Here is a 16601-nt window from a genome sequence, read left to right on the forward strand (position 1 = left end):
ACGTATACCAAAAAATCTTAATCTTACATGAGATATAATTGCATAAATTATCTCCAGTGTCTAAAGGTTATGCACTAAAATAAAAGTTATCAAAAAATTTAATAGGTAAGTTTTAATGATCATTTCTTCTGTAGCACTTTTAAAAATAATGTTTACATAATCACGAAACACAATTTGTTGCATCAAAAAGTAATGAAGTAACCTCTAAACGTTAATTATTAATTTTTTTACAGCTAATAAATTTAAATTTCTAAGTGAAAAATATAACAAAACATCTGCAATACTGTATGTTTGACAATAACATCGAAGGCAATGGATACCCCTCAATATTTTTCGAGCAGTAACAACATACTTGATCGTAATATAAAAAATTTAAATCCTTAGATTTAATAATGGCGAGAAGTTGATTTTCCAAAAACAAAATTTACTCGGAAGGGATGCGGGAATGTGGCGGATAGAACGCATCAATCGTCCATTCCGGATTTTATTAATTTTAGTGCCTTTAGTCAGAATTTTGAATACCATTGTTTGCATAGCCCCTGAAACTCAAAACTAACAGGCACAACGTTAGTTGCAGAGTTTACTTCTTTTTATCTAATAACTCTATCTTACAGCTACATGTTCTGAACTATTGTTTATAACTCCGACCCAGTTGAGTGCATAAAATGTCCAATTTCACTATAAAACGGCCGTTGTGCACGGCTCAACTTACTAAATTCACTAAAATTTAAACCATCCGTTACTATTTACAAATTCGGAATGAGTATACCACGGGATATTTAGAGATCAATACCCGCGGATTGTGACAGTAAAACATAAGTCCACTTCGAGCTTTATGTACACAAGCGGGAGAATACTGCACGAAACAAAATAGTAATCATAATCGGCTTTAAGCCACTCAAGCCAACGAGGGTGTCTCGGAGCCCACTGGGTCTACAAGACATCATTAAACTCTATTATCATATAGATTTTAGTGACTAGACAGTCCCCTAAACAGTCGGGGACAAAAATTGTATTTACATATAAGTTCTATGGATATCAAATTCACACTAGCTTAACACATTGCTACTATTAAATGTTATATAATTTATTTAAATACAGAAATAACACCTTTGGAAAATTGAAGCGCTAGTGCCGCGTCAAAGAGTTACCATTGGCACGGAATAATTATGGATAAACGCGTTCATAAAATACAGCTCGACGGCCCAGTCCCGTACACAATACGTCCAGTCAATCATTTTGTGCAGTTCCCGTGGAAGTTCGCTTATAAAGTTACGCGAATATTATTATAACAATATACAAATGAATACAGTACAAATATGTTTCGAAAAAAATGGTAACGCACCAAGAAAAATGTCCTCAAATTCAGTCTAGCATTATTATGAAGGGCTGTCTCAAATTAAATAGTACATCTATAACTAGAGACGATTAAATTTATATTTGAGTATGGCCTGCAGTCACTAACGTAAACACTTACCCTACATCGGATGTAACCTAGAAATACACATTTATTGTACAATTATATATCAATACAGTATGTATATGAATATATTACACGAAGTAAAATTCAACAATTAAAATAAAAAAAAGAGTCGCTTTTCAATTTGAACTTATAGGTGATCCAGTAGCAGCACAACTTAAGATAACTAACTATAACACCTAAAAGGAACTGCTAAAATCGAACGTAAGTAAACATCAACAAAATAATCCAATTAAAAAACCAGTTATAAACTTACATATCAGTTTTTTTTTACTTATTAAATTATATACAAAACAATTTTAACAATTTATTTATTATACACCTAAATACAATGCGATTGAAATAAGAATAGGAATGACTGTCGGCCATATTGGAACTGTCAAAATGTGTAATCTTAAGACTTAGTTAAACAATTATACAATTTCAATAAATAGTTTTAATTATTAGATGCAGAAAAAAAGCCTGCATAAAAATTTTTTCGCAAACCGTACTTTCGAGCGACGACCTTGACCTTGTCAACTATGGGTCAAAGTCATCGATCTTCCTATTCATATTTTAATCGCACGTGTGTAACCTCGACAATAGGAGATCGTAGGTCAGTCAGGCGCAAAGCGCGTTATAGCTCTAGTCAGCGAAATCCATGGCGGGCTTCCTCTGACGGGGCTTTTTGGGTCTCGGTGGGGCAGGTTCGCCGTTGCAGCAGTGACACCCACGCTTGACAACGCCCCGGCCAGACGCTCGCCGGCGCCGGTCCGGCGACCGTTCACCGGCACGAGTCTTCCCGGATAGGCTACGCTTAGGCGGGTAAGTTCGCAGCGGCGGCGCATCGTCCGACGAGCCGTCCGATCGCGCCTCCCTTATAACTGACTGTAGTCGAAGTCGTGCGCCAACTGCGATCCCCTCCCCGACCCCCTGCGTGACCCCAGACACCCCAGTAACTAGCCCTGGACCGGCGACACATCCTGGGCCTCCACTGGAATCCGTTGAATTGGTCTCGTCACACGACGGACTTTTACAGCACTTGTCGCTGTCACTGCTGAAATCGAGCGGCCGCCGACCCTCTGAACGTTCAGACGCGGAGTTGGACTCCCAGAAAAGCTCGGCATGCCGCTCGGGGGATGAGCCATCGTCTGCTATGGACTCCAGGGTCGCGTCCCTGGAACTGTCCTCGGCTATCATTTTCGCGTCGTCTCCGGCGATTAGGGCGTCCGGCTCATCCATGAGGAACCTAGAATCTCGTTCCCTCTTGTCATCATCGTAGCACACTCTCCTGATCACCTGGGTGGCGTTGCCCGCTGAGTGAACTATCGCGGAAGCCGTATTAGTCAAGTGTAGTTCTCTAGAATCGTTCAATATGCTGTCGAATCGTGTCAGACCATCGTCTTTTACAAGTACTGACGACAAATTAATATTATTGGTGTGACTTGAAGGTAACGAATGCATCATGTTGTCTATGTCGGAGTATTTAACATTCTGAGCACTGTTGGACTCGGCAGCGGCTTGGGAGATGACAGTGGTCTGCGGTGCGGTCATGAGGACCGTCGCTGGTGCTCGGTTCGAGTGGAATATCGTTGAAGTAATATGACGACCTTTAAGGCCAGCTATCGTAAATGGATGAACCTGTAAAATACGATGATTCATTTGATATTGTTTAAATTTATATTATAGTACTATAAATTAGTACAATGCTAATATAACTACTAACTACAACAATGCTTGCCTTCCCTTAATGCTACTTTTGAAGTTATTATACAACATTAGCCATGTAAACCCCGACATAGAACGGGCAAATCTTTCCTTTCCCGTAAATATGTCGTAAGAGGCAACTACATGAGCTTATTTGTGAAGAGATGGGCAGCAGCGTCCCTCTTAAAACATCACCAAAAGCCAAACTGCGGTTGTCAACCCGCCCGCCAAGTGTGGCAACTACTGTCAAAACCCCCCTTATGGGGGAGGTTATATTCAGCAGTGGACAGTTAACGGCTGATACAACACTAGAGGGAGACTTTGTACATAAATCGTCTGTCTCTGTCCCTCTCGTGTTTCTGGCACCAATTAGTATGGCTGATTGAAACGGTAATGCTAATGAAAGTTCAAGATTCTGCTGACTAAAATGAACAAAATTTTAAAGGATCTAAAATATATTTAAAAAAAGAATGTTACTATTTCCATTAACTCACCTCTGCTTCATCGGTTGGTTCGCTGTGAAACGTAGTGTTGGGATGCGATCTAGCAAACTCTTCTTGATCGAGTGCGATCGTGGCTTGCATGCCATCCTCGCTGACTGTCACAATGCCCACATCCTCGAGCCCAAGGTTCAGATCTTGTCGTTCCATGGGCTCTCTGGGGAGGAGTTGGTCAGTGGCTATCTGATCGTCTATGTCCGGTTGCGGTATACCGCTTTGGTTTAATAGTGTTGGTTGCGCTGTAATTATACATAAAATATATATTAAAAACCGAACGTGATACATAGTTAATTAAGAACGATCATTCTGACACCTCAATTTAATTATGTAGAATTAGTCCCGGATGGCCTTAAAAGATAGTCAAATTAAAAAGATTTAAAAGTTTTCGGTCGTTACAATCATTTAAGCTATATCAGACAATTAATTTCGTATATTATTTATGTTGATATCTCCGCAAATTCTGAATCGATTTTGAAAATTCTTTTTGTCAATTGATAAGGAGAACCTATAGTAGCGTTTAATCTCATATAAACATAATCAGGGCATCCTGGCGTCGAAATCCATTCGAACGGCTTCTAATTATGCTCGAGTTCGTCGAAGGAAAATTTTCCTTGTTCCGCTGAGAAAAATAGAGCGGACAAAACTAGCTCCTCTTCATCTAGCATCGACTTTGCTCAACGGTCTCATGAGCCAGTATCCGGACTTATAAACTTGTAGACTTGTCGAGTTTTGCAAAATAGAGAAAAGTTATTTAGAAAGCGTCCAGTAATTCAATTTTACTGTTTGCGTATGTATATTGTGATTTCTTAACGAGCGAATTGGGAAACTGACAAGCTCCCTTAGTTGGTGATTATAATAAATAAATATAATATAACACTAACGCGTATGCGAGTGGTGACCGTGGTCTTGCGTGTGATCGTGTGCGGGCGATGCCGCGAACAAAAGCTCCGCCTCCGGGAACAAGTCTGAAGCGGACGGCGAGTCTACGCCCAGGTCCTCGCATTCCTCTGATAGCGATTTCTGTACATACGACAATCATCTCATTCAAAAAGTCGCCTATGCGAACCCACTTAGCTAAATAACCAATCTTCTGATCCTCAAACTAGGAAATCCGAATACATTATAACTAATTATCAGTAAATATATTACTAAGCAGTTTGAATCAAAGATTTTGAAATTGAATAGATGGAACGCATAATCCATATAGTGTTGCTCGTTGTATTTATGACATTGCCAATGCGTTAGAGAAGGATAGACATATAAAAACGCATCTGTCTTTTGAATAGTGCGTAGAAGTTAAATTCATCAGAATATGTCCAACTTGGTTTTATTGGGCATATAACCCTACCAAATTCAGATACAACCTGTTTGCATACTTTCTGCATAAACAGTATCGAATAAATAATTTAATTTTAATTAGAATTTTACAATTTTTTATAAAAGTTGTAATTATTATATATATTTCATAGAAGTTGTAATTATTTTTAATAATCACATAATATAACAAAATCAAAACTCTGCAAAAGTTATTTATGTGATTTTCTGTGAAATTCCATAACGAAGTATCATAATATAGAATTCCGCATAGTGTTGGACTATTCACCTGTATCTATCGACTATATCTACCTATTGATATTAATAATTAATATTAAATTATTATTTCCGTTAATACCTAATACTTATTTTGGGATTTCCCAAAAAATATTTTTTAAAAAAGGGATTATTTGTTTTTTTTTATACCACTGAGGTGGCAAATAAGCATACGGCCCACCTGATGGTAAGTGGTTACCGTAGCATATGAACACCTGCAATATCAGAGGCATTACGCGTAATTAATGCTTTGTCGAGCCACCAAAAAAAAAATGGAAATTGACAAATAATGCACGAACATGTAGAAAACATTTTGAACAAGATGATTATTCTGAAAGCTCAACAAATTATAAAGGTTATATACATATGTATGTAAAACCTACGTAACAACTTCTAGTAACTAACCTATGTAGTACCTTCGTACATAACTGTATGACTCGAATTTAATGAATTTACAATGTCGACTTAATACGCAACTTTTTTGTAGATAAGTACGGTACTTTTGGTTAAATCCTGTCAACTAATATATAATATATCAAAGCCACTTTTATGAAAAAAAATTGTATAAAATTGTGTTCAAAATCTCACCTGAAGTCTCAGTTCATGTTCCAAAATAGCATATTTATGCCTCAGAGCTGCCGCAGATACATGCGTCAATCTATGTTGCCTCTGGGAAGAACCGTCCTTCTTCTGCACAACCTATATGATATACATTGCATCAGTTTGCTAGTATAATCTTTATATTGATTTTAAGAACATATACTGTTTTTAACACTTATCACAATTAGAATTAAATTTAAAATAAATAGTTTAATAACATCTTGTTATTCAAAATTACATTTACCTCAAGCAAAGCTAAATTGATGATTCATAATCTAATGTCTACAAAGGATGATGGTTCAGCAAAGTAAGTTGAATGACCGCAACAAAGCAAGCTCGTTACGATTCAGAGTTATCAATTTAGTTATTTAAATTATTTTTAATAGAAATAAACATTGTTTAAATATAATTTTGATATGAAAAGAATAAAAATTTTGATATGAAAAGAATAAATGAAGAATAATATTTCGATTACGATGAGAATAATGACAGGGACATGCACGGTAATGATGCAGGATTTTACTCGACAATGGGGACAGAAGACGATCCTTTAACATGCAAAATAACATTTTTTCCAATTTTAAAACTAATCGACTAAGAGAATTAACCCAAAGTAAGCTCCTATTAACCCTTCCGAATGGAAACGGTGTCAAATTACAAAAAAAAATATACAGACTTAAATGAAGTGGAGAGGCGGGAAGTAGAGACCTAAACAATTCCGCTCCTCGTTCAGGTGGAGGTATGCCCACGGAAATTTAGACGCGACATTTTTGTAGGATTATCATTCATCGACTCACTAAGCGTATAAAAATAATTGCATCATTGTAAGCAAGCAAGCTGTGTTGCGCAGTCTAAGCGACGGACAGTATTATTTTAATATCAACGTGAGTAAATGTCGCATCTACATTATTCGTGATAAATCGCTAACCATAAGGCACGTCAACACCGAACGAAGACGAGAGCGGACAAATAAAAATCGAGGCGTGCAGGACTACTAAAGAGGCATACTAAATCTGAACGATCAGCGTCAGCTCTACGAAAGATCACCTGGTGGTAGGCCTTATCGTCGCAATCTGACGCGTCAATATCGTAACCGCCTCGCGGCGAATCGTCGTGTGAATCGACGATGTAAGACTTTTTCGAGTCTACGTCGAACATCTTATCAAATATCCTTTGCGCTTCCATATCGGGACTGTATCGATCTGGGATCGGGTCCTGAAGTTTCAAAATGTGTATACAGACAGCTGTCTCTCGAATACAATGCGTTGGAAATGTCAGCTTTCAAAATATACAATTTAGGGAGCGTTTTAATACTTGGTGACTTAGATATGAATAAAAAGTGTAATACTTACAAGAACTGTTCTATCCATGTTGTCAGCCCTCACAGTCTCCTCGTATGTGTAGTCGTGTGGATCAGCCGACGAGGGAAGGTTCCACGGCTCGGAACCCTCCGGACTCGAGCCCCTCTCTGGCTTCACTTCTTGCGACTCCCGGTCAGTCCATGGTGAACTATTTGCCCTAGTCTCCACCAGTTCAGGAGGTGTAGCAGCCGGTGCCGGAGACGCTGTACTATCAGGCGGCTGGACAGTTGTAGCAGAAGCTAAATTAAATGTTTGAAGGTTGTGTAGCGCTGCTGTTGGTAACCTAACATGCCGCACACCGGGACGTGCCAGTACAGGTTTCAATCCTGCTGGACCGATCAGTCGCTGTAACAACAACGCATTGGTCGCACCTCCTTCTCCACCTCCAACAGTCAATAGTTTTGGCCCGCGGTTAGTTACTATAGCTATTTGTTGACCGCCTTTGACCATTGAAACTGGCAAGATGTAATTTGCTGGCATCAGCACAGCCGTTGCTGGTTTCCCCGCTGTACCACGGGCAACAGTGATAGTCTGCCCATCCGCTACAATAACGTTTCGCTGCGGTTGCGGGCGCGGCTGTGCGGCCGGTGTCTCCTGTTCAAATGTGAGTTTCCGTACTACTTTGCGAGGACTATCTTGAGGAGAATGACTCTCTAGGCAACTTTCATTACAATCGCCCTGCGAAGTTCCACAGCTGCTGTCTTCAGATCCCATTGTACGGCATGTATCGTCTCCATGAACAGGGCTTAGATCGCGAACGCCAGGCCGGCGGGAACCACTCGAACTTTTCTTTCGTTTCGATGATCCCGATGGATTGGATGGAGGATTAGATCTTCTACGTGGTGCTGGCTTATCTTTGTCAGGAGAATTCTCCACTTGTTCCTTGTACTCGGCCAGTATGTAGAGAATTCTTTGTGTTGTCTGTTCGTCTTCTAACGGTTTCTGTGCAGATGTCTTTGGTGGTACAGTATTTATTTTCATCGAACTAGGAGGATGTGAAGATTTGGGCCTAGATTTTGATTTAGAGCCAACCTTCGCTGGTTTAGGTTGGTTATTCGTTTCATTTGAAGAGGTCTCCGCGGTAACAGTATGAGGTATCTGTACATGAGACGAAGATGTAGGTGAGTCAACAATACCTGACGAATCTGGCGATCGTACATAGGCTGATGTAATAGGAGTGGTCACTGTAGCTTTTCTATTAACGTATGCTACGTTAAGTGGTTGGTTATTTCCAATAGAATAGAGTACTTGTGTGGGTTCTGTAGGGGTAGAACTAACTGAAACGGCATTATCTGTGGTATCAGTTGATGATGTATGCAATTTAGTAAAACTGCTATTCGAAGTAGCACTGGGCTGTACAGTGCTCCTTTCTTTTACTTGCTCGAGAACCATATCAAATTCTCTCAATTGTTCAAGTGTAGAGGAGCTCATTTGAGATTCCGTCGATGATTGACTTTCCGTAGGAACTTTAATTTGTCTAGTAACTTGAGCCTGCGGTAATCGTATAGTTTGTTGGCCAAGCGGAGGAGCAGCAGTGAGTACCAATTGCTGATAAACAGGTTGATTTGCACCCCCAATGACATTTCTTTGTATCTGGAAAAATGACGGTCTTACGACTCTTGCTCCGGACACCATCTGTGGAGTTTTACTTAACATCGGTAATTTTATCCGCATTTGTGTTAAAACTGGCTGGGGTTGTGGCTGCTGATTTTGCCCAGACTCGTTAGAAACACCCATATGAGCGTTGTTATCATCTGTAGAAATTTCAGAATTAGATGTAGATTGGTTTTGAGGAACAATCTTGATTATTGATGGTTCTATTTCTCCCTGATTAACAAATTTGACATCAGTTTGTTGCTTTTGACCTGAGTCATCTATTAATTCAGTGCTAGGTACTGTTATTAGATTTATCGTTTGTCCACCACCGATGTTAACGGGTATTTGTCGTGTATATATAACTCCGCCATGCATTGTTTGGATATTCATTGGGGCAATAGTTTGTTTTAATTGCTGCACTAAATTTGGTTGTGCCTGCGAAGTCTGAGCAGGTGATTTTCTCAACAACAGTGGTGGGCTACTTATTTGTCCCATATGCTCTAGATTTATAGAATTATCTGCAGCTGGTGGGCAATCTGCATTTTCTGAACCAGTATTTATAGAAGAAAGATGAGTATTACTACTATTTATTTCAATTGGTTTTTGATTACCATCTTGGAATACAGGTTTACCAAACGCTTGATTAAACTTAGGTAAAGTAGTTGATTTTTCGGGTACAGTGGGTTTACTAGATGAATTCTGTATAAATTTTGCATAATTCTCTTCGTATACTGAACGTGACTTTATTTCTTGTTGGGCGTTAATATTATCTTTATTAGTTAATGCGCTGGTTACTGATTGCGATGTATTCAATTCCTGCGGTTCAACTGGTTTTGATGAATTTGTCTGTACATTTGGAGTCTCGATGGGTTGTAGTCTGAGAACCATACTTCGTTGGTGTGGAGCGTTCAATTGAATAGCTTTACCGTCTGCAGATTTACATACGAATTGCACCATCTTTTGATCATTGGAACTTTGAACATTTGCAAGATTAGTCAAGAGGTTGACTCGTTTAAGAAGTTGTCCAGTATTACTGTTTTTCTGATTTCCTGTATTCACAATATGCAGAAGTTGATTTCCTCCTTGTTGGAGACCTGTATCGACTAATGATAGACCACTGAAAGTATTTGGCTGAGCTCCAGACCCGCCATTTGCTGTGGCGCTTGGCGTACCAGTCTTATTTTGTACAATATGCAATACAGGAGTCGCACTAGGAGTACTTATTACAGATTGTTGAGTATTATCTACTAAAGTTATTTGACTTCCCGATGCATTTTTGCCTTGAACAATATGCAAAACTTGAGGTGTCACTTGAGTATTTGATGTTTGTGTATTATTTTCAGACATATTTGTCTGATTTAATGGCGGTGGTAAAATTTGAGCTAAAGCTTGCTGAAGTGCCATTGCATTTATGGACGTTGCTTTAGGATAATTATTTGTCGTGGACTGAGTATTAGTACCAGCCACTGCACTCTGGCGAATTTTTTGAGATAATATATTAACCAACGCATGTGCTCTAGTATTAGCTATAGTTTCTGTTGCAGTTGTTATTCCAGCAGCGTTCATAGCATGTGCTATTTGGTCTGTTTTTTCAGAAGCACCATTATTTAGATTTTTTTGAGAAAAAGTTTCAGAAACATTCTGCTTTTCTCCAGTATTATATATGACTTGAATATTAGGATCATCTAAAGTATTACTATTATTTGTATCATAAATATAGTCAACATTATTTATATGTTTATTAGTCAGGTTTTGTGATTCACTATTTTCATGAGATTCCTTTGTCTCATCTTTATCTTCGGGTAGCTCTTCCACCAATTCGATTTTTACTACGGATTTTATTTCAGTTTCAATTGGTATATTTTCATCAGTCGTTTGTAAATTTGATACATCCTGTGATTCCATTGATACAGATTGATTATGTTGACCATAATCCTGGACTAGAGGTAGAGTTAAATTAGCTGTGGTCAATTCCGTGTATTCAGTTTTAATAGCAGTCTGTGAGTCATCGCGAGGACTGTTTTCAACTGAGCATTGTGATGGACTAGCATTGGATACTTGAGTAACGCGTGGATCACATGTTACTGGATTTTGTGCAGCAGCGCTAACTGGCAGTTGTCCCACTTGTACTACTTGCACTACTGCATCTATTGGAGAGGGGTCCATAAAATCTTGAAAGAAAAAATCGAATGAAAAACCTGGAGCTTCAAACTTATCTTTATTATTTTCTTTAATCCAATCATACTTCAATTCAACTGTTGTTTTTCTAAAGAATGATTGTACTTTATCATGTAATTTGATGTGTGATATATAGCGATTTATTTTTTCTATTTGATCATTTTCGATTGTCGTTTCCTTAAAGAATGATTGCACTTTATCATGTAATTTGATGTGAGAAATATACCGACTTATTTTTCCCATTTTATAATTTCTTGTGTAATTTTCTTTGCAATAATTGTCCACGTAGTCGTCATAATCTTCGGAGAATACAAACGGCTGAGGTTGCTTTACGTCCGACAGAGTCGCAGCCGAAACTTTTGAATAATCACCTATTTCTTCTAAATTTTGTATGACTCTGCCGGACCCCTCACCAAAACCCATTTTGAAATTTATTTCATTCTCGTTAATATTAGGAGTACTATTATCATTATACTCAGTAGCAATCTCTTCAGATAATGTTTGATTTAAGGGATTATAAAAAGTAGGCGCATGACCAGTGTCTGAAAACAAACAGCAGTCTACCGTATCTGTAGAAATATCAGCGTTTTCTGAACAAGTTCCTTCTATTGGCCAATTTTTAATCATATCAGATACATCAACATGCTCTTTGAGAAACGCGCGAGAAAAAGAAAATTTTAAAGAGCTACAATAATCAAACAATCGCTTGTATTCTTTACTATATCCAGATTCCATAATAGCAGCTGCTGTAATTTTCGGATAATCTATATTTTTTCCTTTTCTATATTTCTTTCCACTGTGTTTTCCGTCTGCCAAATCAATTTTACGTTTTAAATTCCGTTTTAAATGCATATTTTCCGTAGACGTTTCATCTCCATATGTTGCTTTAGAATACGTAATTTTTGGAACGATGACCTCTAAATTTGATTCACTATATAAAGTTACATTCTCGTCAGAATCTGAGACATCCTCATGCATAATTTCGATTACTTCTTCATTACTATAATTCGCCCCATCATTTCCACTACTTACAGATGAGTTCTCGTCAATAGGAAATACGTAGCATGTGCCTACAACAGGGTCTTCATATTCAACTCCTTCAAGAACTACACTTTCATCTTCGCCATATAAGAGCATTACTTTCTCTACACTATTCTTATCATTGTTATTTTGATTAGTTTTAGATATTTTATCCTCACTCATATACTCTTTAATGATTATTTTATTAGACGGCTCTATTTTACATGTTTTTATATTTTCAACCACTCCAATATTTTTTTCTTTTTTCTTAATAATGTCTTCGCTCTCTCTTTTTGAAACATTAAATTTTTCAGTATATTCATGGTCTAATAATAAGGAATAATTTTTTTCTATTCGGGATTCCAGATATTTTGGATTATGTTCGGTATCCAACGACGTAATTTTATCATTACATATTCCTGGCTGCATTTCTTCTCTGGATGCTTCAGTGAAATATTTCAGAGTTTCTAGTTTACAGTTTGGTTCTTTTATATTAGCAGTTTGGACTGGTGTATTTTGAGCGTTATCATGAATTTCACTATCATTCAAGGTAGTTTCCTTGGTCATATGTTTTAATTTAGGAGAAGTTTGCTCCGTATTTATTTTATTTTCACATAACTCTGTTTCGATTTTTTCAACATTTACTTCTACAATTATTGTACGATCACATTTTTTAGGCTGTGTACTTTGGAATGTGGATTGATTTATTCCTGTATTCGTAGACGAAGAATTTATGTTATAATCAAAATTCATATAATCTTTAATTTGTGTGTACATTTCGGATAATTTTTCTGCATCCTTATTTAAGGTCCCCTCTTTTTCATGATAAAAACCTTTTGAAGGTTGGTCTGTACAGGCATTATAACTGTTAGTTCCTATAACATTATTTTGAATTTGTTTAAAATTACTTGTAACATCATCTTTTAAGACATTAGTGGCATTAGTGCCCTCACAATTTTCTTTTTCTTTAGTTTTTAACGAGTTTCCTATGTAATGACTTCTTAATATTTTATCAGAAAAGTTTACAGTAGATTTCGGATCTTTTACAGTATTTTCATGTTTCTGATAAAATATACCATTTTTTATACTGTGTCTACGCTTCCAAGACAGATTCTGATTATCTGTACTTTTTAAGAGTTTGCTGGCAACAGCGCTACTCTCATTGAAGCCTGATTTTCTTTTGAGACTATGTGTACTCACAATTTTTAAATCAGAAATGTGTCCTATTAAGTGAATAATAGGATTATTTTGAAAATATACAGCCAGAAGTCTTTTTAGAGAAGGTATCTCACATATTACAGATGAATTAATAATCCTATGTTTATCACTAGATTGAATACTTCCATTTTTTAAGTCAGTTTCACTCTTTTCCTGTAAGATTGCAATGTGAGAAAAAATTTCATCGTGTAACTGACGTTTTGATAGAAACCACTCACATTCCCGTTTTACATTTACACGGTACTCAGGTAGTTTCTGGTCTCTATGAGAAATATTTGATACCATAGTTTCAGCATTATTTTGATTAATATTTATTTTGAACGTATCCTTACATTGTTCCTGTAAATTTATATTCGAAAAACTTCTCAAATGAAGCTGGGGTTTTGAAATAAACCATTCACTTTCACAAGTTATGTATGCTTTAGGGTGATCATTTTCACTGCATTTTTTAGTAATGTCTACATAATCTTGAAGTGCTACTATGGTTTCAAAAACATCAATAACAGGCGAAGTGCAGACTGATGTACTAATATCATTTGGTTTATTACACATACTATTTAGAATTGGCAAAGAGTCATCATACACCATTTGGGAAACAGACAAAATAGTAGCTGGGATAAAGTCTTCAGCGTCCATTACATCACAATTGGTATTATCAGTAACAGTATCATTAGCACTTGACGATTCCATATTTTTATTGGACTCATCGCATCTGTAAAGCTTAATAAAACATTTGCGCTTATTTACATCCAAATACTTATTAACAAGATCATCACATTTCTTAAGTGATACGACGCAATCACGTGTTTTTATTGAAGATAGGCTATTGTCTTCTTCGCTGGGCATCGATTGTACACTTGTATTGTTTTCAAGTAGATTGTTAGCCACAATGGGATTTATATTTTCTTCAGATTTGTTAAGAACATCATTGTCGGTAACTTCTTTAAATTGATTTACTATATCTTTTGCAACTGTTAAGATATCTACGGGAAAATTTGGACAATTCTTTAATATATCTATACTATCGTTAGAAGAATCATCAATTTCTATTATTTCTGAATCTTTATTACATATAGAATTATCTGTACATTCGTTAGATATACAAATAGGTGCTGGATTGTCAGACATACAGTTGGTCAGCGTTTTGTGACTATTCGTGTCGACATTTCCATTACAACTTGATGATAAATGGACCAAATGTTCATCCAAATTATCGTCTAATACTTTAGGAGCATTTTCTGTTGGTACATAACGATTTAATTTTACAAAAGATTTCTGATCAAATCTGCTTTGATGTTTTTCATACATATTTCTATTTGTAAATGATGTTTTATAGCTACCGAATTCAGTTCTAAATACAAAACATCTTATATCATCTTCATCGTCACTAAGTAAATTTATCGTTTCGACTTTTTGCGGAACCCCCTTAGAATACAAATAATTACCTTCGACATATGGTTTTGCAGGTTCGATTAGATTATCTACTTTTGTCGAAACCCATTTAGAATGCAACTGAATGTCTTCAATATGTGTTTTTGGAGGTTTACTTGGATCTTTTTCATTTGGGGTAGTAACTTGTTTAATATTTAATGTATATCGTTTATTACACGACATGTTATTCAATAACATAGATTTTAAAATTGGATCTGAAAATAACGATTCAAAATCGGTATATAATTTTCCATAAATTGTAGCTTTAAATACTCTGCCATTAGGCAACTTAATACGTAAAATTTTCTTATTCGAATCATTGACATTTTTATCCTGTATTTCTTCAATAATAACATTTTTTTTAAAAGACTCGGGAAAAGATGATACATCTTCAACTATTAAATCTGAATTTTGTTGGTTGATTTCATTTATTTCATTACGCGAATGATTATTAGAAGTAGATAAATTTTCGTGAATAACAGGTTTTACGTTTTCAGATTGATCGGTTAAATTTCTTGTATCTTCGGTGATGCAAAGCGTTTCAGTAAATGTATTTTTCTTTTGAGTAATAAGTAAACTGGGTCGATTGTTAGATGATCGATTACTTTCAATAAGATTTTTCTTCGACGAAGCAGTTTCAACTAATTTCGGCTGAGTGTTATTAACCAATTCTGTATTAGTCATTTTCGCTGTCTTATCATCAGATAAGTTATTTTTTTCTGGACACTTTAATGAACCGATGATATTTATTTCAGCTGATTTATTGTCATCATTTTTATGAGATATTATATTATTTTTATTAGATATTTGACAATTCTCAATTTTCGCAGAGGAAATTTCATGCGATTCTAAAGACATACAATCAATAAATTCTACAGTAGTTCTGTTAGTTCTATCCTCATTAGTCAAGCCTAATTTTTTTGAGCACAATAATGAAGAACTATTATTTGCAACTGAATTAAGACTAACATTACTTTCAGGAATTCTATGCCCAACAACTATTTCTTTATTTTCCACTGATTTGTTTTTGCCATTTTCTTTCGCTAATTTCGCCGTTTTATTTTTTAGTTTTTTAAGTCGAGGTAATCTTTCATTTGACATTTTAATTTTTGGTTCTTCAATTTCCTCAATTAATGATTTAGAAATCATACTGGTATTGTCTTTACTCACGCGTCGAACTGAAACCGTTTCTGGAAGTCCTACTTCTTTAGGATTCACGAAATGATCTATTTTATTATTTTCATCACTGGACACATTTTTTCTCTGTTTTTGCTTATTTTTAGAACCTAGTGCATCATTTCGTGTCAGTATTTTTTTTACTCTATTAGAGCACTCTTTTTGAACAGCGTTATTTGACGCTGCAATTGTTAGATTTTCACATTCAGTTGTTCTTAAATTCTCACGTAAGTTTGAGAATTCTATATATTCCCTTGGTCGTTCCATTAAATTTTCATTATTTGTTCCTTCTAGTAATAATTTAGTTTTTATTTTCAACTTTATACATTTTTCCTTAATTTCATTAGTATATATAGTAGTAGTTAATTCTTTCATTGTAGTACTTTTAAATTTATTAGATGACACCATATCTACCGGTTGCTGTGTTGATAAGTCCGGTCCAATATCTATCAATTTGATATTTTTTGATGTTTCATTTGGTATTTTAGACACTAATAATTCGTCTTCAATATCAAGTACATTAGGTACATCGACATTAAAATCTTGCGTTTTTTCTGTAACTGTATGGTCATTTTTGGATAAAATTTTATTTAATGTGACCTTTTTAGAGATTTGAGAAATAGCATTAGGTTTCAGTGTAGACTTTTTGCTCAATATTCTTTTTGAAGTACGTTTAGTTGTTACTACCTTTTCCGTAATAACATTAGTGTTTCTTTCATTTTTTTTAACAATTACATCTTGAACAATATCTCTCATATCATTTTT

The 16601-nt window shown here is 35.9% G+C and overlaps 1 protein-coding gene across 1 annotated transcript in view; it reads right to left on the bottom strand.

The window, feature by feature from the left end:
* Window positions 1–93: 93 nt before the first annotated feature.
* Window positions 94–16601, bottom strand: part of LOC113519469 (uncharacterized) — a 38968-nt gene continuing 22460 nt past the window's right edge. The window contains 6 exon segments of the mRNA XM_031909571.2: window positions 94–3100; window positions 3661–3905; window positions 4548–4686; window positions 5845–5955; window positions 6904–7071; window positions 7209–16600. Of these exon segments, the coding sequence (XP_031765431.2) occupies window positions 2105–3100; window positions 3661–3905; window positions 4548–4686; window positions 5845–5955; window positions 6904–7071; window positions 7209–16600 (11051 nt within the window). The 3' untranslated portion in view covers window positions 94–2104.

The sequence above is a fragment of the Galleria mellonella genome, unplaced genomic scaffold (genome assembly GCF_026898425.1).
Source record: "Galleria mellonella isolate WM207_F2 unplaced genomic scaffold, CSIRO_AGI_GalMel_v1 utg352, whole genome shotgun sequence".
NCBI lineage: Eukaryota > Metazoa > Arthropoda > Insecta > Lepidoptera > Pyralidae > Galleria > Galleria mellonella.